Below are 24,211 nucleotides of genomic sequence, written 5' to 3'. Positions count from 1 at the left end.
TCCTCCTTGTTTCTTAAACATCCAACGTTGAACAGTGCAGAAGGCAACAGTCTGCATCATCAACCTCATAGTTAAAGCTCCACAGGAATGAAAACACAGACTTGGGTGTCGGAGGAGGAAAAACGTAGACAATTCCTATCTAGGCCGTGAGGATTAGATCTCATGCCAGGCCAATAAAGCTCCTATTATCCCATGCACTGATTTTGCAAAATGCTTTAAGTACAGAGAAAGCACAGCACTGTCTCAAGCTCTCTTGAGGCCAAGGATAGATTTGTTAACTTCCTCGGGTTTGAGAGGTAAACAGTTCATCTTCATCCTTCTTGCATCTCCTTGCCATCTGGATATGGCTCTCTATCCTATCTGATGCAGGCGTTGGCATCTTCTGTTGCGTTGGTTAACGGGTCTGTCAGACGCCTTGTCCTAAGAGATTTCCCAAAAGGTAATCCTTAGTTGTTAAAATGCTTTTCATTTTGAATGTAGTAGTGGAATCTCCCAGTTTCTTTTCTTGATTTTTTTCCACGCTTGGCTATAAATCTTAAAATTGTAACTGATGCAAAAAAAAAATGACTCCCTTTCTCGGTAATATGAAACAAAAAATCTTTGTTAAGATCTTTGCTGTTTCATACGTATTGTAAGATTTTTACTGTCGTGCGTATTCCGTAAACCCACCAGCACTAAATTTTGCTTGGCAAAATTGAGCTAGTTTGAGGATCCGGTTTCTGTCCTGTTTCAGAAGGAAAAATAGGATCTTTTTTTTTCATTCAGTAACTTCTTCTGGTGGGACGACTTCCAGCAGCATTTGAAGATGCATGGTGATGGGCTCTGAAATAAAGAGGTTATCAGAGTTACAGATATTCTATTAATTTAATATTTTTTCCTTTTCTGGAGAAGTTTCCAGTAAGGGTTGACTGCATGAGCCTGGTTGCGATCAAGCTAACAAGATCTATTTAGATATCTTTTCACAAATCCTTGTGTCCCCAGCAATCTACATTAACAGTATATTGCTGTCTGTATGAAGTTAGCAGCGGGTGTAAATGCTGATCTGATCTGTTTTAAACTAAAACTCAATGTAATTTTCTTCCCAACTTCACTGTCCGCTGATTCCAGACTCAATGACCACCACCCCATAAAAATTACCCCATTAGTAGAGAAGCATTTTGTTCCACTGAAACTCAGTTCCATGGTATGCTTTTTAATTCAGCATAAAGCCTTTTAACAAAATTAAGTCCCGACTTAAACCATTTTAAAAGAATGAGATTACAAGTCATCACTTCTTCGCATAGTAACTAACCAGCAGAGGCCTAAAGATGCCTTGTTGCCTGGTATTTCAGGAGCATAATTCTTGATCTTTGATACATGTGAAGGAATACTTTCGGAGGTTATCATTATAAAAAAAACAACAACAAATCGGACTTCATCCCATCACGTATCTAACTTTGCAAATTCCATTGACGAAGCAAACGTTTGTAAGCAGATACCCACAAGTGCCACCAGTTTAAAAAAATAAGGAAAGTTCATAAATATTCCAAAGTAAGAAGTCGGAATCCCAAATAATTTTTCCTATTCTAGGAAAAAGATTGTAAAAATGTTGAATTAAGATTTCTACGATGCTTTTTTTTTTTAAAGACTTCTGTGCTTGCATCCATAAATGATGTACCCATAAAGGAGAATATTTGTAGCCCAAGGTTAAAATGAGGAGTTTGGTGCTCTCAGCTTGGTTGTTTTTTTTTTTAACAAAGGTTTTGTTATCCAACCAGGTAACATCATCAGTGCATAAATGAAGTTTTAGGGAAAGAAAAGCTGGCAATTGGATGCAAAATCCACTTTTATTTGGATTTCAGAACCTAGCAGACTTGCTAATGGTTCTCCATTGGCTTCCATTTGCAGTAAACTTTAGTGAGGTTTATTTTTAGACCTCCATTCTTCGGTAGTTCCAAAGCTGATTTAACTTTCATCGCTTTATTGATGCTCTCGCTTTGCTCAGTTCCCTTCATCCCTATCACCTCTTTTAATGAATATTTTAAGGATTGCATTCATTTTATTGCATCCTTGGGAACAGGAAAATGGGCCAAACTTTACTTTGTTTTCTTAAAGGAAATCTGTCCCCCTTTTTAGGTGGAAACCATCCACGTAAAAAAAAAAACCATGTACTTACCTGAGATTTTTTGAGCCCAGGCAAACTTATAGTGGACGAAAAGAAGGTAAAAGATAAGTCCGCTAAAAATAAATAGGGCACAGTACAAATATGCAAACTCAGGCTCACTGATAATAGGCGCCAAAACCAGAACGATAGCCACTAGCACTACAATAAAAGGGATAACCAGTGGTATCTGTAGGAGAAAGAAAAAAAGGCGGTTGTGTAATTAGACGTAACTGACACAGCTAAATAACCCTCTCATTTCTAACTGAAAATAGCAAAGTTGGTCTCTTTATTCCGTCAACTTGGAGCAATTTGTTCCTTGTGAACTTAATACCCGATCCTATCTGTGTTTAGCTTGGCGACTTCTTTTACGAAGAAGGGAGCATAGGAGTCAATTTCAACCCCATACACGTTCCTTAGAATATTGAGAAGATACTCAGTGCCAGGGGTGAAATTCAGCAGGTTCTGGCAGGTTCTGGAGAACCGGTAGCGGACATTTTGAGTAGTTCGGAGAACCGCCAAATACCACCTCTGGCTGGCCCTAGAGTGGGGTGGAATGGAGATTTTGCAGTCCCCTACCACGCTCACGAAGCCACGCTCGCAGAACAGGTAGTAAATTTTTTTTGAATTTCACCACTTCCCAGTGCCGAGCAGCACAGATTCCCCAAAAGAATGTTGGTGATCCAACAATGCTTAAAAGAGACCACGAGTAAGCGTAGCCCAAGTCTTCATTTGCAGGGCATACGTGGCTAGAGAATTTGTACTTCTTTATTGATGGTCATATTTATCACATGTTTCAAACCTCGCTTTCCATTTTCGGCAAAGTTATCAGGAAGAATAATTTTTCTTCAGCGTAAACCCTGGTCGGAGGCCTATATGTTGAACTGCAGATGACTAGCCAAAGGGATGCGTCTGGTGAGATCAGTTGAGATCAGAATAATAGCAGAATAACCGAGTTGGAAGGGACTTCTTCTAGTTCAGGGGTCGGCAACCCCCGGCTCTGGAGCCACATGTGGCTCTTTCATCCCTCTGCTGTGGCTCCCTGTCACCAATTGATAGGGCCTTCAGTTAGGACAGGTAGAGGAAAAAGGATGCCACGCTGGGAGGAGACTCTATGGTGGGGGAACCGGACTTCCGGTTGGTTCCAGAATTGAATGGGGGCCTTCCGGTTAGGACCTTTGTGGCTCTTTGAGTGTTTAGAGCTGCCGACACCTGCTTCTCTCCTTGATTAATTTCCATCCATAGTTTCTTGCCTTCTAGGACTTTGGAAAAAGTAGGTTGGCACACACACACACCCCTACTTCTTTGTGACAGCCCCTCAAATATTGGAACCGCAAAATATCAAAAGCACAAGCAGTGAATGCTTGCAAAGCTGCAGTCCATTCCAGAAAGCTGGAAGATGCCAGCGTGATTTTCTCAACGCTATATTGATAAGCTGGATTGCAAAGCTTATGTTCCTGAGCCGCAGTGGCACAGCGGTTAGAGTGCAGTACTGCAGGCTACTTCTGCTGCCTGCCGGCTGCCTGCAATTTGGCAGTTCAAATCTCACCAAGCTCAAGGTTGACTCAGCCTTTCATCCTTCCGAGGTGGGTAAAATGAGCCAGATTGTTGGGGGGCATAGGCTGACTCTGCAAATCACTTAGAGAGGGCTGTAAAAGCACTGTAAAGTGGTATATAAGTCTAATTCCTATTACCATCCTCCAGATGTTGCCTGCAGCCATATTTCTCTTGGGTCTTTGGCCTGCCACACTTTCTATTATTCTACTATGCCTTTTTCTATTGTGGAAAAATGGTAAGGGGGATTGTACAGGGTTAGATGCTATGTAGCCATAACAAAATTCTTTCTAAAAACCCAAGGTTATCCTTTGTCTTTGCATCTGACCAGAACTGGATGGGTGGAAGCTGCCAGCATGGCAGTGGAAGTTTGAACCATGGGATGGACTTGTGGGTGTGGGGACAAGATCTTGAACTTTCAACTGGGTGGAGAAAACCGGGAAGCTTTCAGATTCGTGTTTTCCCAGATGTGCCAACATGGCTCGCTTTAATAAATTGGGACTTTGAGCAATACCGTGCCTTATTTTTGGATGCTCTTTGGAACCCTGACATCAGCATCCCTTCCTGTTGGCTGAGGCGGTAAGGGAATGGTGACCCAGTAACCTTTAGGAGTCAGGTTTCCCATCTCTTGTTTGCAAGAGGCAAGGAGGCAAGAAATTGGGGTTGCCCAATGAAACGCTTCTTCGATTGTAGGAGGACCCTCTTCTGGGTTGATACTTACTTTGATAGGCCTTTTAAGATCTCTTCTGGTATAGCGCATAACAATCAGCCCCAAGACAGTTAAGCCATAGAAGAGCCAGACTGCAAAGCTGAAGTAGTTAATGAGGGTATTGATGTCTCCTGGGAGGACATAAAAAAATGCTACTGTACCCTGAAAGACGGAAGAAAACAGAAAGATGGGTTAGAGCAGTGTTTCTCAATCTTGGCAACTTGAAGATGTCTGGACTTCAACTCCAAGAATTCCCCAGCCAGCGAATGCTGGCTGGGGAATTCTTGGAGTTAAAGTCCAGACATCTTCAAGTTGCCAAGATTGAGAAACACTGGGTTAGAGGAAGGAGTTGCCAAGATTTATACAGATTAACAGACTGGGAAGGGACCTTAGAGGTCGTCTAGTCCAACCTCCCCACCCAAGCAGGAGATCCCATATCAATACTTATTCTATTAAAATTAAATGATAGAGCCAAATTTGATAAGATTTTTTTGTTGGAAGCTTGAAATGTTATTTGGCTATTTGAGATACCATACTTACGTAAAAGATAACAGCGGGCGCAGGTGTTAAACGTTTAACGCTGATGTAGGATAAAACCTTTAACATGTGCCCTTCACGTCCTGCGACATAAGCAAGCCTAGGAAAGCAAAGCATGATATTACCCGTTTTGGTAATGAAATGTCTGCAAGAAAACCACCTAGCTCAGATACAGGCAGGCCTCGAGTTACGACCGCATGTTGCTAAGTGAAAACATTTGCGAAGGGGGTTTGCCCCATTTTACAACTTTTCTTGCCGCAATGGTTAAGGGAAGTTGGAAACATGGTTGTTAGGTAAATCTGGCTTTCAATACAATACAATACAATACAATAGTAGAGTTGGAAGGGACCTTGGAGGTCTTCTAGTCCAACCCCCTGCCTAGGCAGGAAACCCTATACCGTTTCAGACAAATAGCTATCCAACATCTTCTTAAAGACTTCCAGTGTTGGGGCATTCACAACTTCTGGAGGCAAGCTGTTCCACTGATTAATTGTTCTAACTGTCAGGAAGTTTCTCCTCAGTTCTAAGTTGCTTCTCTCCTTGATTAGTTTCCACCCATTGCTTCTTGTTCTACCCTCAGGTGCCTTGGAGAATAGTTTGACTCCCTCTTCTTTGTGGCAACCCCTGAGATATTGGAACACTGCTATCATGTCTCCCCTAGTCCTTCTTTCTCTTAAGCTAAACATACCCAATTCCTGCAACCGTTCTTCATATGTTTTAGTCTCCAGTCCCCTCATCATCAAAGATTTCCCATTGACTTGGCTCATAAAAGGGGATCGCAATCGTCATAAATATTTTCAGTTGTAACTTTGAACCAAGCGAACTGTCGTAAATTGAAGACTGCATGTATTTTGGACAAAAGGCTATTGGGTGGCATCAAAGATAAATCTGTTATAACGTCGAGGGTTTTATTTAATAAAAAAAGAGAAGGCTTTGGGGCAGTGTTGCTTGACACAAAAAGGTAAGAAAAACTGCCCAAGCTGAACAAAATGTTCCCTTCTGTACATCTATTGATGCTCAGAAAGAACAAAAAAAAAGTCAATGCAGCAAGAACACAAGATGATTCTCAGAATCCTTGGATATTACATGGTATGCAGCATTAAGATTTGGAGGCAGGAAGGAGAAAAATGGCATTTGGTTTGATCAAAGCGGGGAACAACGTCAAGGCCTGGAATGAATCTCGCATCTCCAACGCATTAAGATCATTTCTTTTTATTTTATTCGGTTCCTTCGAGTCGGTGTTGACTTTTGGCAACCCCCTGGACACATCTCTGCCGTTTTCGTGGCAAGATTTTGTTTTTTAAAAATCGCCACTTCTTCCTTTTTAGGGCTGAAAGAAAGTGTCCGGCCCCCCAAGGTCACTCAGCTGGCTTTGTGTCTAGGATGGGACTATAACTCATGATCTTTTGGTTTCTAGTCTGGTACTTTAACTATGACACTAAACTGGTTCTCCGTCTGGCCTATGCCAGAAAAAAAAAGAGAATGAAAAAGTCATATTTAAGCTTCTTTGGCTGATATTGTTGTTAGTTGCGAAGTCGTGTCCGACCCATTGTGACCTCATGGACAAGGTTCCTCTAGGCCTTCCTCTCCTCTACCATCCTCTGGAGTCCATTTAAGCTCATACCGACTGCCTCAGTGACCCCATCCAGCCACCTCGTTCTCTGTCGCCCCTTTCTTTTTTTTGCCCTCAATCGTTCCCAGCATTCGGCTCTTCTCCAGTGAGTCCTTCCTTCTTATTAGGTGGTCAAAGGATTTGAGTTTCCTCTTCAGGATCTGGCCTTCTAAGGAGCAGTCAGGGTTGATCTCCTCTAGGACTGACCGGTTGGATGGCCTTGCAGTCCAAGGGACTCACAGGAGTCTTCTCCAGCACCAGAGTTCAAAGGCCTCCATTCTTTGGCCCTCAGCCTTCTTTATGATCCAACTTTCACAGCCATACATTGGCTGATATCCTTTCCCCCAAATTTACCCCTAAGAACTGAACAAAACGTAAGAGACTATTTTCCCCCCAGTCATCCTAATGTACCAAATCCCTTTTACCAGGAACATTGGAGAGGTATGAACTGATGTTGCCAAGTCCTCCTTCGGACCATTAAATTTACACAATTCTTTAAGAAAATGCTGCAACAGCAATTTCTGTGTCTTAAAAACGATCGTGTGAATTAAAGAGGACACCTAAGAAGCCCGGAACCTCTCCAGAACAAGACTGCTAATTAACCGTGAAATTTGTCTCCAGCTTTGCAGTCTGACCCCAAAATTCTCTCCTCGCTTGCTACCATATATATAAAATATATATGTTTGTTTAAAAAAACAAGCACCGATGAATGAAATAGATCCAGACTGGAAAAAGCCAGGAATATTTCAAATTCATCATTTTTAGATTTTACCTTGTAAATTACAGCTTTTTATATTTTCCAAGGCCTCGCCTGATGACAGAACGAATTAGCTTCTGCAGTCTGTTTTGACAGCATATTTAGCATCTTCAAAGCAACGGTATAAATTTCGAGCTAAGTAGCTGTTGTGGCCCAGCAGAGGCCAGCAGGGCTGGCAGCAGATTCAGACAGTGAGGAGGTTGGAGAGGAACATGGGCCAGTCCTGGAATCTGTGAAGGCTCTGATGAGGGCTCTGTGTCGGAGGCAGAGAGGGGGCCAGAGCTGTATGCCAGTTATCAGCTGCCTTCGGAGTCAGACATCAGTGAGGCAGACAAACAGCTGGAGCCTGTTCTCAGTGTGCGCATGCGCAGAGTTGCCAGACGAAGGGAACAGCTAAAGAACAGGGGTCGACTTGGGAGTAAAGCCACAGGTAGACTATGAATGGCCCTCCCTTAGGGAATAAAAGAGGAGCAAAAGGGGAGTGGAGTTTGCAGGAGACAATTAGTTTGATTAATTGGCTGGTGACTCTCCAAGACTCCTTGCCAAGTTCTGCAGATATTGGCCTCCAAGCCAGATAAGGTCTGTGGCTGTAAATCCTCCCTGGAAAGACTGCTGGATATGAATGAGCAGAATTCACAGTCAATTAATAAAAGGATTTTTTGTCAGGACAAGGAGTTTGCTTCATGCTCTTGGGAAGCCTCGGTCAGAACAATGTCTTCAAAGTAACGGCATGAATTTCGAGCTAAGAAGCAGGGCTTACTTGCTACTTTCATTGGTCATGAAAAATACAGCGACTCGCTTATTAAAACATCTTACTAGGCTGTTCTGAGTTTTACCTGCCAGATGTGAAGCAAGTCCCATTGGCTGCCCCCAGGGCTGAAAGCGCCACGAAAAGTGGAACAATCCAAGAAGCGGGATAAAGGACTCGATCCCCGAACGTCTGCAGAGATGGAAGGGAAAAAGCACATTGCTTTAAAATGTGAAACTCACCAGGCTGGCTATAGAAAAAGGATGCTGTAACTTGCAAGGTTTTTGGAAAAAATCAATGTACCCTATGACTAGCATTAGGTCTTGTACATTCTGATTCATGATGAATGTATCTTGTCTTTTAGGTAAAGACAAATTCCTTGTGTGTTCAATCACACTTGGCCAATAAAGAATTCTATTCCATTCCATTCCATTCTTTCCTATTCTATTCTATTCTCTATATTCTATTCTATTCTATTCCCATTTCTCTCTTCTATTCTATTCCATTCCATTCTTTCGTATTCTATTCTATACTCCACTCTACTATTCTATTCTCTATATTCTATTCTATTCCATTCAATTCCATTCTTTCCCATTCTATTCTATTCTCTATATTCTATTCCATTCCATTCTTTCCTATTCTGTTCTGTTCTGTTCTGTTCTGTTCTACTCCATTCCATGCCATTTCTCTATTCCATTCCATTCTTTCCTTTTCTATTCTATTTTCTATATTCTACTCTACTCTACTCTACTCTACTCTACTCTACTCTACTCTACTCTACTCTACTATACTATACTATACTATACTATACTATACTCTAACCTATTCTACTCTAACCTACCCTACCTCTATTCTATTCTATTCTATTCTACTTTTTTTTACTTTTTTTATAAAGAATTTTTGGTCCGTGCAATTCCGTATGATACTTACCACTGCAACCGCTGGAGACTGCAAAAGCTCTGTGGCTGTCATGACCGTGAAATAAGAAACATTGATCAGAATATAACACACCGTGACCAGGGGGATTCCAATTATTATAGCGAGTGGTAGATTTCTAAATAATGTGAAAATATGTGGCATTAATTCATGTGTGCGTGAAAGCTTGTTAGTCAATTATATCTCCATATGTTTGCAGCTGAACAAACACTATTTATAAAGAAAAGGAACTTGGTTTATAGATAATGCTCTCTACTGCCCAGTGAGCTTGATAAGGTTTGTTCTTTAGATGATGCTCAAATATTGCTATTACAGAAAAAGGAGTTCCTATTTCATTCCTACTTCACGTTTTCATACCCTCAAAGATTATTGATTTAGCCACCAGTGGCGTAGCGTGGGTTGTCAGCACCCGGGGCAAGGCAAGTAATTTGCGCCCCCTAAAGCGAGGGCGGCCCGACTGCAGCTGCCCCTGGGTCGGCATCAGTCAAGTGAGGCTCTCCATGCTGGCCTCCTGCCTTCCTCCCGAGGAGGAGCTCGAAGGGCAGCGGGAAAAGGCTCGACTGAAGGGAAGCAGGTGCCGCGGGGGTGGGAGGCGCACCGGGGGCTTCGGGAAGGCGCCGGCTTCCCGGGGCGCTCCAGGCGGAGCGGGAGGACACGGTGGCGTTGCAGCGGCGGGCAGACGGAGCGCAGCGCAGCGCCGCTCTCCTTCGGCTCCGCCTGGAGCGCCCCGGGAAGCCGGCGCCTTCCCGAAGCCCCCGGTGCGCCTCCCACCCCCGCAGCACCTGCTTCCCTTCAGTCGAGCCTTTTCCCGCTGCCCTTCGAGCTCCTCCTCGGGAGGAAAGAGACGGCCACAGTCCGGCAAAGGGCGGCGCAGGGCGAGTCAGGGCGCCCCCCCAGATGTTGCGCCCGGTGCGGCCGGCCCCCCCTGCACCCCCCACGCTACGCCACTGTTAGCCACTCCAGGAATTCCAAAGATACTATCTTCTAATCTTTGATGGGCTGAGTTACTCATCAATTTATTAATTTTCATTCAAAGTAATTCATAGTCATACTTTTCATTAATTCCAAAGTGGAAAGTTGGGTTTACCCAATGAAAAAGATACGTCAAGTCACTTAAGGCAGTCCTCAGATTCTTGCAGATAGCAATAGCAACATCATTAGTACTTATATACCTCTTCACGGTGCGTTGCAGCCCTCTCTATGCAGTTTACAGAGTAAGCTTATTGCCCCCAACAATCTGGGTCTTCATTTTACCCACCTCGGAAGGATGGATGGCTGAGTCAACCTTGAGCCGGTCAGGATCGAACTGCTGGCAGTGGGCAGAGTTAGCCTGCAATACTTCATTCTAACCACTGCGCCACCTCCGGCTCTTTGATTCAGACTATGCAGATTTATTGTAATAAAAAAGAGGTTGGACCACAGAAGGTTCACACTGGCTATGTGGCCCACCTTGCATTTATTATTTCCTCATTTATAGCTGCCCTACATGACATGCAACTTATTTGACCGGCTCAAGGTTCTCTCAGCTCTCCATCCTTCCGAGGCCAGTAAAATGAGAGCCCATATGATTTGGGGCAATTTGCTGACTCTGTAAAACGCTTAGAGAGGGCTGTAAAGTCCTACAAAGCGTTATCTAAGTCTTAAGTGCTACTGCTGTTATTTCAAAACAGGATGGAAATGTCCATTTTTAGATTCCCGCTGTTGTCCAAATAAAATGCTGTGGCTCTCTCCCATCTTACCTGTAAGGATTTTTAAGCTCTTCTGTGATATAATTAAGTTGATTCCTGGAAGAAGAGAAACATCAATAGTTACTCGGTCTAAACTGCAGTCCTAAATTATGCAAATTTGGAAGGAAACCTCTACAGAATCTGTTGGGAGTTAATAAACCACCGAAGACTATAAAGTTAAGTGTTGATAATGGCTACAGGCTTCAAGTATCCAGCCAGCTGGAAATGCCCTCTTAAACCTCTATCTATGATGGTCAACCAGTAGGAAACCCACGTTCAAGATATAGTTTCCCCTAGCATTATTTCCCCCGATATTGGTGTAAACGTGTATTCTATTGATGGTAGTTTATCCTTTGTGAATTTACTCAATTCTCTTTACAGGCTATCAAAGTTTAGTCATCATTCTTTCCTTAGTAGATTTTTAGGCAATAGCTTTTTCCCATGGAAAATCACTGGGAAACCAATAAGAAGATGCTGCAGCCATCAGTTCTGCAGATTGCTATAAAATCTTCCCCGTTAACTAGAGCCTCCCTGCTACATTCTGAAGGCATAACATTACTTCTATATTTTATAGGAAATAACATTAGTTATATAGTTTTAGTGGAACTGCAGAAGGAAATAAGGTGTTTCCTGATGCCTTCCCCAGGCAGAGAAGGTCACGAGTTGCAGTTGGGTGATGTCTCACTTAACAACTCGGGCGGGGAAAAAAAGTTGCAAATATCAGGTGTGATCATATGATGCCCCACTTGATGACTGCTTTATTTAATGACAATTTTTCTCATCATACGTTGAGGTCTTATGTGGCACTCCACAGGCATCTGAACTGCAACCCCTAGTATAGTGATGGCGAACCTTTCAGAGTGCCCAAACCTTTCTGAAGGAGGGCCGGATGTCAGCCTCTGCTTCGCTTGCTTGCTATCGGCTGCCATAGAAACGGGAAGGGTGGGGGCATGGTATTTGGGATGGGAATAGTATGGAACTGGCCCCTGGCCATCATCTTCTAAAGCTTTTTTAGAAGCCATCGGACCATAGCAGCCATTCCCAGCTGAAACTTGAGATTCTATAGCTACCTGGGCTTAGTCTGTCTAAAGGAGAAAGGAGTTTCACCTTAATTGCTCATCTCTACGAAACATCAACACATGTAAAATCACTTCAACTGCTGTCGTTTTCAGGTGCCACCCTTCAGAATTATCTACCAGTGGGAACGGTTTAATTGGAAATTAGAACAATGTAAATAGGTTACCATCCATCATAGGCCCAGAGTCCGCTGTAAAATGCCAGGCTTATGCCTCCGACGGAAATGGAGGAACTGTCAAAAGAATTGTTAAAATTTTTTGTGTTTCCTGAAAAACAAAACGAATCCTACATGAATACGACACGCAGCAGGAGATTTGAAGAGCACCCTACAAAGTTTTTTCCAACAACAAATCATCAAGTCCCCAGGATGCCAAGTAGGCATTCTTTAGACTGAGCCATAAGATAGAAATTATTTAAAAGCAATGGAAGAAATATTTTTAAAACGTGTGTTTCCCATTACTTATGTTGTAGAGGGGAAGGTATCTCTGTCTCTCATTCTTGTTTTCTCTCTCTCTCTCTCTCTCTCTCTCTCTCTCTCTCTCTCACACACACACACACACACACACACACACACAGACACACACACATGTATGCACAACAAAAACTCTTCCATTTTAAGTTTCAGTAACAGTGATGAGGTGTTTTTCTTCATTGACAAGAAAGTTTTTGAAATGAGCATTTTCCCCAAGAAAAGTATGACACAAGTAGTTCTCGACTTACAATTGGTTGCTTAGTGACATTCCAAATTACAACAAACCCTCCAAAAGATACTTGTGACACAGTTCCAAAATTCCCAAAACCGGGATCACCCTCATGGTCCCATTAACTGCATTTTGGGCACTCGGAAACCAGCCTGCATTTTGAGCTCTTTGCAGGGTCCTGAAGTCAAAATGACTGCGATTTACAACAATTTTGCCAAAAACCAGCATTGGGAAAAACACCCCATAACGAACAATGTGTTCACTTAGCGACAGCCACAAAAAATAAGATAGTAAAATCAGGTTGATCACACGATTACATGGTTGATCCGTTTTATGACCATCATGACTTATGACCGTAATTGACAAGCTTTATTATAGGCATAAGCTGAGAACTACTTGTATATAAAAAGGCTAGATTGGACTAGACTAGACTATAAACTCAGTCTTTGCAATGGGACACAAGGTCTAGATCAGCCTTTTCCAATCAATCAATCAATCAATCAATCAGAATAGAGTTGGAAGGGATCTTGGAAGTCTTCTAGACCAGGGATGGGTTGCTGCTGGTTTGGCCCAGATCTGGAGGCTCTGCCCACTCACCCAGATGCTTCTGTGCATGCAGAAACGTCATGAGAGGGACCGTGCCCGGTAGTAAACAAATTAGTAACCCACCTCTGTTCTACATCAACCCACTGCTCAAGCAAGAGATCCTATACAATTTTAGATAAGTGGCTGTCCAGTCTCTTTAAAAACCTCCAGTGATGAAGCACCCACAATATGCCGAACGGGTTGCAGGAATTGGATATGGCCAGTCTAGAGGGGGGGAAAGGAGTAGGGGGTGGCATGTATTCCAGAGTTCCAGTATTTGAGGGGCTACCACAAAGAAGAGGGAGTCATTTAGCGGGTCATTTCCACTTAGCATTCCCCAGATCTACTGGATTTCTACTCCAAAAATTCCCTACGAGTATTCCAAGTTTAGAATCCTGCATTTTGCAGACATTCTCCGTCTGGTTCCTGACAACGTAGAGGGGGTTTATGTATCTTTATAAGCGACCAGAACATACCTTTGGCCAGGAGAACGATGCCACTTACGATGATAATTATGACAATCACCATTTTAGTGGCAGTTAAAATGTTCTGAAGGTAGCTTGTCCATTTGACACTCAGTGAATTCAGGACTGTAATGCCCACTGCAAGACAAAGAAAGAGTGGCAAAATGGTTAAAACATTGGTTTTTCCTCGCTTTTCGTTTTTAGCTTAGTCTGAAAATGTAGACGCAGACAGAGAAGGCATGTAGGGTTCAATCACTGTTTCGTTTGGGGCCTTTTATAGGGGGTTCAGAGGTCAATGTCATATTTCATTAAAAACCTTCCCAGGTTTTTTCCATCATTCTTCTATATTTATTTTTCTAACCACAAAATATTCTTTAAGGAAGAGAAGTATGATGTTGAGATTTTTCCAGATGTGTCTGCTAGAACTGTGAAAAGGACAGAAAGGTAAAATTATTGCATTCAGCTCATTGTTCATAGATTTTTTTTACTGTGGAGGGAAATCAATCTAAAAAACATCTATCTATCCATCCATCATTCATCCATCCATCATTCATCCAAAAAACATCTATCTATCTATCTATCTATCTATCTATCTATCTATCTATCTATCTATCTATCTATCTATCTATCTATCTATCTATCATCTATCTATCTATCATCTATCTATCTATCTATCTATCTATCTATCTATCTATCATCTATCTATCTATCTATCTATCTATCTATCATCTATCTATCTATCATCTATCTATCTATCTATCATCTATCTATCAAACTATCTATCTATCTATCTATCTATCTATCATCTATCTATCTATCTATCTATCTATCTATCTATCTATCTATCTATCATCTATCTATCTATCATCTATCTATCTATCTATCTATCTATCTATCTATCTATCTATCTATCATCTATCTATCTATCTATCTATCATCTATCTATCTATCTATCTATCTATCTATCTATCTATCTATCTATCTATCTATCTATCTAAGTCTATCTATCTTTCTATCCATCCATCATTCATCCCAAAAATCTGTCTGTCTGTCTGTCTGTCTATCTTTCTATCCATCCATCCAAAAATATCAATCTCATGGTTGCCCTCAATGGTTCTCCTCCAGATCTACTTCCGCTTCCATCTCTAACTTAGTTTCCCTCCTTTAAAGACCAAAGACTCACCAATGGCTGCTGCAGCCAGGCACTTAACGACCACCACAGGAGGGTCACATCCTGGGTAAAATGGAGCTGAGACATACTCTGCGAAACTCAGGCAGATAATGGCGAAGGCGCTGGGCTTGATGACCATGAGACTGGACCAGGAAAACAAGAAGGCAGGGATGGGCCCGAAGGCTTCCAACAGGTAAGGGTATTCTGCTCCGGATTTGGGGATCATTGTGCCCAGTTCAGCAAAACAAAGAGCCCCTGAAAGTGGAGTTTCAGCATTAATGAGCCACGGTGGCGCAGTGGTGAGAGTGCAGTACTGCAGGCTACTTCTGCTGACTGCCGGTTGCCTGCAATTTGGCAGATCAAATCTCCACCAGGCTCAAGGTTGACTCAGCCTTCCATCCTTCCGAGGTGGGTAAAATGAGGACCCAGATTGTTGGGGGCAAGAGGCTGACCCTGTAAACCGCTGTAAAGAGAGTGCTGTAAAGCACTGTGAAGCAATATATAAGTCTAACTCCTATTGTTATTCCTTCCTTCCTCCCTTCCCTTCCCCTCCCTCCCTCCCTCCCAGTGGTTAAAATGAAGTATTGCAGGCTAACTCTGCCCACTGCTAGGAGTTCGAACGTGACCGACCGGCTGAAGGTTGACTCAACCTTCCATCCTTCCGAGGTGGGTAAAATGAGGACCCAGATTGTTGGGGGCAAGAGGCTGACCCTGTAAACCGCTGTAAAGAGAGTGCTGTAAAGCACTGTGAAGCAATATATAAGTCTAACTCCTATTGTTATTCCTTCCTTCCTCCCTTCCCTTCCCCTCCCTCCCTCCCTCCCAGTGGTTAAAATGAAGTATTGCAGGCTAACTCTGCCCACTGCTAGGAGTTCGAACGTGACCGACCGGCTGAAGGTTGACTCAACCTTCCATCCTTCCGAGGTGGGTAAAATGGGGACCCAAATTGTTGGGGGTATGATGCTGACTCTATAAAGCACTGTCAAGCTGTATATAGGTCTAAGTGCTATTGCTATTAATACTGATGATCAGACCTGCCTTTTACTACAGTTTCTAAATAAAAACAACCCTTCACTCCATTTGTTGAGAAAGGTGTCATTTAATAGAAATCAAGTTATTTTTTAACCATACCCTGAAGAAACCTGCAGATGATGAGCAGAATGTCAGCAGAAGTTTCCCCCTGACTAATCTGCCACTCTAACCACTGCACCCTAATGCCAGAAAAGCAAGCAGCGCTCTCTTGATTGAGCAGAGCAAGACTTGCAGCAGAGAAACAGGCACCAAAAGAGGAATCAAAGAGGTGAGTGTGATAAGCCATCTTTCCATAACCCGTCAGCAGTCCCTGAAGGTTGTGTTTGGACCTAGGCTTCACCAAAAAGCACGAGGCAGAGTCCTGGTCCCGACAAAATCCCTTTTATTAAACGAATGTGAATTCCTCTCATTCACATTCAGCAAAGGCCTGGTAAACAGTCTTTCAAAGGAGTATTTGTGACTACAGACCTTATCTATCTTGGAACGCTGCCATGTCAATATTTTCCAAATGAGGTGCTGTGCAAGGAAAGACTGGGCACAGAGTCTCTGAGATTCACGGACAGATCTCCACACTCCTGAAACGAATCTAACGACCGAACGAACGAATTGTTTCCTGCAAAAGCCCACTCCCCTTTCACTCTTCTTTTATTTCCTATGGGAGATTTCCAATCACCTTCCACCTGTGGCTTTACTCCCAAGTCGACCCTGATTTCTGAGTTGTTTTTTTGCTTCTGGCAGCTCTGCGCATGTGCACACTGGGAACAGGCTCTAGCTGTTCCTCTGCCTCCCTGCTGTCTAGCTCTGTAGACACCTGATCACTGCCACACAGCCTCAGCCCCATCTCTGCCTCCAACGCAGAGCCCTCGTCCGAGCCTTCCCCAGCCCCCAGGACTGGCCCATGCTCCTCCCCAACCTCCTCACTGTCTGACTTTGCTGCCAGCTCCGCTGGCCATTGGTGGGCCACAACAGGTTGTGGGGGGGGGCAGCAAATGTCAAATTTGTATTCCATCAGAACAGAGCAATAGGATGTGAAAAAGAAACTTGGCTTGGCTTTCTCTAAAAAACAAAGAAATAAAAAAAAATGGAGAGCACAAGAAACGGCTTACCTAAGGTGGCCAACACTCCGCAAGCTGCCCAAATAACCAAGCAAGGTCCGATTGCTCCAACATTAGCCAGAACGGATTTTGGAGAAATAAAAATCCCTGAACCTATCACGGTTCCAACAATGACACAGATTCCACTGATCAGACCCACCTAAGGAAGGAAGTGGGGAGGGGGAGGGAGGGAGAGCAAACAGATTTGAGATGGTTCATTTATTTTCAATTCACAACGGGTGATTGTTTGTGTGATATTTACGTGATGTCACCAGAAGTGGACCTACAGGGGTAATAAGTAAACCATCAGTCGGATGGAAGAAACGAGTAGAATAATCAATTATTTCGCTTCTCTGTGAACCTTAAACGCTTGCAACTTTGATATCTACAATGCAATACAAGGGACACCAATAAGCAATAAGCGTGACCCCATGGACCATGTTCCTTCAGGCCTTCTTGTCCTCTACCATCCTCTGGAGTCCATTTAAGCTCAGACCTACTGCTTCAGTGACTCCTAGACTTCTCAATCTAGGGAGCTCATTTTGACTTCAGCCAATCACCGGGTATCAGGCGTGATAAGATACGGAGGATTTTGTACAGATGTTGGCACGATGCTAACCCGTCCTCTAACTCAGTTGTAACTCCCTAGTTACAAATCTGAGTGCCTGAGTCTTAAGGCCCCGCTTTGGAGGAGATATCTTTAACAGCCTTTTCCCCCAAATCTGCTGGGTAGCTCATGAGCTTTTCTACCAGGGGAGGACCAGTGAGGTTTCTTAAGATCGATGATTCTGCACCGCCATGTTTCAAGAGTGACTTTTGTAATACAGAGCTTTATACTTTTCACCCACTTTACATCTAGATTTGTTTTGGGGAGGAATGAGCTTGGCCAGTTATAAGAGGCCAATCCAACTTCCTGCTTAGTGCACCAATCTGAACTAAAGCATTGAACATTCATTGATAATATGGCTGCTGTAACTAGAAGTGGAAGCATTTCATTGGTTTGTGTAGAAAGAAAACCCTGCTTTTAGATGTATTTTTGGCCTGATCTAATAAAACTCTTTATCTACTTCAAACTAAATGGTTCCAAAACAACTTTTCTAATCTCTTTTGTTCCCGATATGTTGACATATCTGGATGGATTCTCAGTTGTCAGAAACAGTGAATGGGAATTCTGAAGGAATCTTCTCCAGAAGTAGCCTTCTAGCATAATCAAGATTCTCTAAGTCCGTGATGGCAAACCTCTGGCACGCATGCCGGAAGTGGCACGTAGAGCCATCTCTCCGCGCATGCCAGCCATTGCCCGTTGCTCTTCCAGGTTCCAGTACGCACATGCGCACCAGCCAGCTGGTCTTTGCATGTACATGTGCACCAGAAACTGGAAGACTGGATGACTGGTGCACATGCACACTCCGAAAACTGGAAGCTCAGCTTCCCAGTGTGTGCATGCACACTGGGAAACTGCTCGTTTCCGGCGCGCCCCTGCGTGCACGCTTCCGTTTTGGCACTCGGTGCCGAAAAGGTTTGCCAACCAATTTTTTGGAACCTAAATGTTCAAAAAGAAAAGCAAATCCATTCCATATTTCCAGGATCAAAGAAATGGTTAGCTAATTCACCTTCAACCAAATTTGTTTCTGCTGGTAAAATAGATCAGTTCTTTCCTATTTTTCCTAGGACCAACTATTTTATGTATTGTTTCAAATCTTCAAATTCTATTCTTTATCTAACTCTGTCTGATACCCAAACCCACCAAATAATTAGACAGCAAAAACACCTGCATAAATCAGGCTCCTCTCCCTTTCAACAATACAAATTAACAGCTTGGGCTACGATGCAAACATTAACCCGGCATTCCAGGGAGCAGAAGATTTTTTTAAAGTTCTTGTGAACTTTGTTAAGCTATTCTTCAATCACTGTTCTACTAATTAATGTGTTAACACGGAGGGGGGAGGACATGCTTGGCTTGCTCTTTTGGCACTATAGAAACGAAATGTTCACCTTGTACGTTACTTGGATTCAGAGTGTGATTTCTCGTTTCAGATACGACGTGAATCCAACGCTGGCATTACAGGCAGGGAGGAAGGAGTTACTGTTTTGGTTGTCCTCCCAAGGAGGCTTAACAAAAGTGGGAAAGGGTTGTCACTTTTCAGGATGCATCTGGATGACCAGACAATATGACTAGGATGAGCCTATGGTATAACTCAACAAAACTCTTGGGTCACATAGCTTCCTGATCACTGTAATTGATGCTCTTTGCTTGCCTGCTCCTTCTGTACCACACCTCCTGGAAAGATCTTAAGCCTCTCCTGGTTTTTTTCGGTCCAATTTGAACCTCAGGTGGGAAAGTGCTATACCTGGAATCTCTCATTGTTATGAAAGATCATTTTATCTTCTAAATCAATAAAGGAGAAATGGTACCTTCAATTGGATGCAGTTCAAGGTGCTGGTTGTCACCTTTAAAGCCCTTCATGGCTTGGGACCAGGTTATTTGAGGGACCTTCTCTAATCCTAACCCTAACCCTGGTGGGATCCAGAAGAAGGGCCTTCTCTGTGGTGGCTCCCTCTCTCTGGATCATCATCCCCCCCTTGAGATTAGAACAGCCCCCACTCTGACACTGTTCCGGAAGGCGCTGAAGCCCTGGTTCTGCCAGCGGGCCTGGGTAACCCAGAGTGGGATGGAGTCCATTAAATTGCTCGTGGGATCTGCTGTCCCCGCCGGGGCAGGGGCTGAGGGTGATTTTATTATATTATATTAATTTATTTGATTCTTTTTATTAGTTTGATTGTTTTAAACGAGGTTTTATATTCTGCAAGCCGCCTTGAGTCGCCATGGGCGAATAGGCGGCAATATAAATTCAATAAATAAATAAACACCTACCTACAGTGTTGCATCCAAGGAGAAAAATTTAACGAGATCAGTAAACTACTTGCGAGGCGAGCCACCAAATTGTGCATCTAAGGATATTTAATTGTTTAAAAGATTATATTCTACAAATCTTACCTCTTTCTGTAAGCTTGTGGATTTGGGTTTCTTGCTTGTAACAGAGACATCATCAAGACCCTGATTTCCATTTGGTTTCCTCTGTCTTACGTTCCCCATCACCTTTCTGAGTGTTGACAAACCTGCCAATATTAGCAATCTCTGCAAGCAACACAAAAGTTAACGATAATTATATTAATGCCAAATGTTATCTAGAGGCTACATTATAATTCATTTGCTCCCTCCAGTCCTTTGCTAAGTAACTATCAGCAGACGGATGAAATACAGCAGTTACATACTCCAAATTCACCAGGATCGGGAAGCACTTTTGATAAGTCATCCTTTTCAAATAATAATTCAGAAGGTCTGTGAAACTGAGTGAAATTGTCTCCCATTCAGACCGAGGGCAGAAAACGCTCTCATCACTCTGAAATTAATGAATCTATCAATCTTCTCATCGTTCCTCTCACCCATCTCCTTCCACTTATGACTGTATGACTAACTTTATTGCTTGTATCCTTACGATTTATATTTATTGTTTCCTAGTATGATTTGATTGCTTATTTGTACCTATCATTAAGGGTTGTACCTTATGATTCTTGACAAATGTACCGCATTTCCCCGAAAATAAGACAGGATCTTATTTTCTTTTGACACCCCCCCCCCCGAAATAAGCAGGGAGGTCTTATTATTTTTGAGGTGCAGGAGGCGGCGAGCGTGGTCACCTCATGGCTGCTGCTGTGTTGCAATATTTTCGGGGAGGGATTATTTTCGGGAGGAGGGATTATTTTAGCGCATGCGCTCAAAAGCCTGATTGGGCTTATTATCCGGGGAGGTCTTATTTTTGGGGAAACAGGGTATAGTTTTCTATTTACACTGAGAGCATCTGCAGCAAAGGCAAATTCCTTGTGTGACCAATCACGCTTGGCCAATAAAGAATTCTATGTATATCTATATAGAAATGTTTCTGTACAGAAATTTCGCTTAGCGACAGTAATTTGGGGCTCAATTGTGGTTGGAGGACAACCTGTATTAAAGCCCAATAAAACACAGCCTTATTCTCTACCCCCACCCCCACCCCTGCATTACTCTACCTGCTAAGCTGGCTGGCAAACAGGAGCAAAAATGGAGGACCCTGATAAAACAAACCCAATAATATTGGTTAGGCTCTTAATCTCTATACCAGAAAATTGTCTGGCAAAATCTGAACTCCTTTTACCATAATTTATTACTTAAACGGGCTTCAGGAAAGATTTTCAATAATGTGAACTGTGTGATCACAATCCAATACATCACAAAGATCGCGTGCGAACTTTGGAATGGCAGTTTGCTGTTTCTTTCTTGAGGACAAGACATGACTCATAAAAAGGATCTCATCAGATGAGAAGAAAATTGGCCATAAAACAGTTTATTGCGGCTAATGGATGCTGCTTATTGGATAATTTACAAGAAAGTGTTCACCTGATTATTTCTTTTATGTTGTAAATTTTTATGGATGGTCTTATGTTTTAATCTGTAAATACTTTCTATAAAAAAACTTGATAGGTTTTTAAAAAAATCTATTCTACTCAGCAGCGATCAGAAGTCATAACCATTGAAATGTCAAATGTCAAAATCTACATTTTAGGAAAGAATATGACATTTTATGAAGCCCTTTTGGCTTTATCAAGCCTGGGGCTCAGCAAAGAGAATTATTTTACATAGATGGAAGGAACTGTGTGCTCCTTGCATTAAGGAATGAATTCAAGGTTTATGCCCTTTTAAAAAATGTCTTTATGTTCCAAAGATGAGAAGATGAAACAGTTTGTTCCTATATGGCCAAGATTCTATTTCAAGCCTAAGGACAGAACCAATTTTACATTATTTGGATCTTATTTTTTTCCTCTTTCCCTAAGTTCTCCTTATTTCCTCCACTTTAGTCCTATATATATGTGCTGTCTTACTATATTATCATTGATGCTTTGCTCTTCTTGAGCAATGCCACAGTATATAATCCTGGAAATTTCTTTCTTTCTTTCTTTCTTTCTTTCTTTCTTTCTTTCTTTCTTTCTTTCTTTCTTTCTTTCTTTCTTTCTTTCTTTCTTTCTTTTCTTCTTATCCCACCACAATCCATACAATCAAGATTAACTGGGAATCTCTTGTCACAGAATATAAATGAACCATACTTGAGCATTCACAATGGAAACAACCATACTTGAAAAATAATGGGCACCTTTGGCAAGTCATTAAAGCAGCCAAATCTGTTTTGAGAATCCTTCGTTGCTTCTGGAAATGCACATAGCTGCTTTAAGGAGCCACTGAGAGTTTCAACATTCATAATTCAAAGCAACTTTTTAGAGCTGAATCCAAAACTTTTGTCCATGTGCTTTCGTGGAAATCGGACATGAAAACAGCAGGGAACTTTAAGGCCAATTTTCAATTGTCACCAAATATTGGACACTCAAGTAGCTCAGGCGGGACTTTCAAAGCCTAAAAGATTTTTGCTCCAATCTCCAACAATTTCTTCAGTTACAGATGAATATTAATCTTAAAATAGGTGATTTCAAAGCCTGGGTAAGTAGGAAGGCTTCGAATGGAGGGAAATTTACTGTAACTTATTAGGGAAAAATATATAAGAAATATGCAGGGGAAAAAAACTATGAGAAAATTGTGAATTCTGGACATTATTGTTTCAAATATGACCATAACCGTTTTCTCATTACCCAACGCATTTTCTGTGACAAATGGATTATTTCATCACCCTCACTCCACACACCCACAATCTAACACAAATATTTATATTTAATATTTAACTTACTTGAGTTTTTCTGAATACATCCTTTGCCAAAAATGTGGGTGTTTTTTTTTTTTTTGCTTTACTGTGGTTTTTTCCCCCTCAGCTCGTTATATTTTGTACTGATTATCCAAAACAAATTTCTGTTTGTTTTTAATTTGTAGTGTCATCATCAGAAGTGTCTTATCTGCACTCTAAGTAGATAGATCAACATCTTAAAATGCTCATCAAGAAGATTATGTGTAGATATAGGTAGTCCTTGACTTACAACAGTTCATTTAGTGACTGTTCAAAGTTACGACGGCACTGAGAAAAGTGACTTATGATCATTTTTCCCATTTACAACTGTTGCAGCCTCCCCATAGCCACATGATCAAAATTCAATTGGCAACTGACTCATATTTATGACGGATGCAGCATCCCAGAATTATATGATCCCCTTGTGTGACCTTCTGACAAGAAAAGTCAGTGGGGAAGCCAGATTCATTGAGCCACCAGGTTACTAACTGCACTTAACAACCGTGGCAAGAAAGGCAAATAAAATAGGGCAACATTCACTTAACAACTGCCTCACTTAGCAACATAAATGCTGGGCTCAATTGTGGTTGTAAGTCAAGGACTTTCTGTGTATCTACTAGACGATGTGGTGGCTCAGTGGCTAAGACTGAGCTTGTTGATTAGAAAAGTTGGCAGTTCGGCGGTTCGAATCCCTAGCGCCGCATAACCGAGTGAGCTCCCATTACTTGTTCCAATCTAGCAGTTCAAAAGCACGTAAAAAATGCAAGTAGAAAAATAGGAGCCACCTTTGGTGGGAAGGTAACAGCGTTCCGTGCGCCTTTGGCGTTTAGTCATCCCGGCCACATGACCACAGAGATGTCTTCGGACAGCGCTGGCTCTTCGACTTTGAAACGGAGATGAGCACCACCCCCTAGAGTCGGGAACGACTAGCACATATGTGCAAGACGAACCTTTATCTTTACTAGAAGATGCATGTTTCTTATTCCTGAAGAAGAGTTCAGAGGGTTGAAGTTCTATAGATTTCCTCCCACCCTTTGAATGGCACCAGGTAGGAATTTAACCACAAAGTTCCGAGACAATCCTAAAATATCTTAATTTCTTTTATACATGTAATAAGTCTGTTATTTTTTTTTAAAATTACTTTGCGCTTTGATCACAATTCGGAGATGGTTAAAGACAGCTCATAACTAATCCCCTGTCCTTCAGCAGGGAACTAAGAATGTCACTTACTGTGGTCGGTCTTGTGTCTATTCATCCAAAGTGTCCTCCAACAGGTACTTCCCTTCCCTTCTTCCTCAAGTGTTTTTCCTTCCAAATTCAGCATTCAAGAATACCCACGGCTGCAAAAAAAAGGAGGAGAGTGGGAAATTGCAGTGGCTACTTAAGCTTAGAGGTTATAAAAAAAAGATAATAATTAAACCAGCGTGCTTGCAAGGAGCATTAAGGGGCCCAATTAATTCATGTTGAACTGTGTGCATGTGTGAGTGGGTTGGGTGGATTAACAGCCGGCCAGGGACAAAGAAGAAGAAGAAGAAAAGAAGAAGGAGGAGGAGGAGGAGGAGAAGAAGGTGTGCAAATGGAACGAAAGAATGCGATAGT

At 42.3% G+C, this 24,211-nt stretch overlaps 1 protein-coding gene across 1 annotated transcript; it reads right to left on the bottom strand.

Annotated features, from left to right (window-relative positions):
- Positions 1–182: 182 nt before the first annotated feature.
- On the bottom strand, positions 183–24,007 carry SLC7A9 (solute carrier family 7 member 9). Its single transcript, XM_081963679.1, has 13 exons — positions 23,843–24,007; positions 19,843–19,983; positions 16,857–17,004; positions 14,731–14,973; positions 13,560–13,685; positions 11,964–12,063; positions 10,733–10,777; positions 8,988–9,111; positions 8,146–8,249; positions 4,944–5,040; positions 4,416–4,565; positions 2,156–2,330; positions 183–822 (listed from the first exon to the last, which is right to left on the bottom strand). The coding sequence occupies exons 2-13, from the start codon at positions 19,939–19,941 to the stop codon at positions 758–760; spliced, it is 1,476 nt and encodes a 491-aa protein (XP_081819805.1). The 5' UTR covers positions 19,942–19,983; positions 23,843–24,007; the 3' UTR covers positions 183–757.
- Between the last annotated feature and the right edge of the window lie 204 nt (positions 24,008–24,211).

This window comes from Natrix helvetica (assembly GCF_964273705.1).
Source record: "Natrix helvetica genome assembly, chromosome: 10".
Lineage (NCBI taxonomy): Eukaryota > Metazoa > Chordata > Lepidosauria > Squamata > Natricidae > Natrix > Natrix helvetica.
This window is presented reverse-complemented; position numbering and strand designations above follow the sequence as displayed.

Bases quoted from the DNA above. Each gene is read 5' to 3' on its own strand.
- SLC7A9 (XM_081963679.1), bottom strand. From the start codon at position 19,941: ATGGGGAACGTAAGACAGAGGAAACCAAATGGAAATCAGGGTCTTGAT. The intron at 17,005-19,842 runs GTAAGATTTGTA...TTCCTTCCTTAG, and splicing joins CCACAAGCTTACAGAAAGAG to GTGGGTCTGATCAGTGGAAT. The intron at 12,064-13,559 runs GTATGTTCTGGT...TTTGTTTTTCAG, and splicing joins CATCGTTCTCCTGGCCAAAG to GAAACACAAAAAATTTTAAC.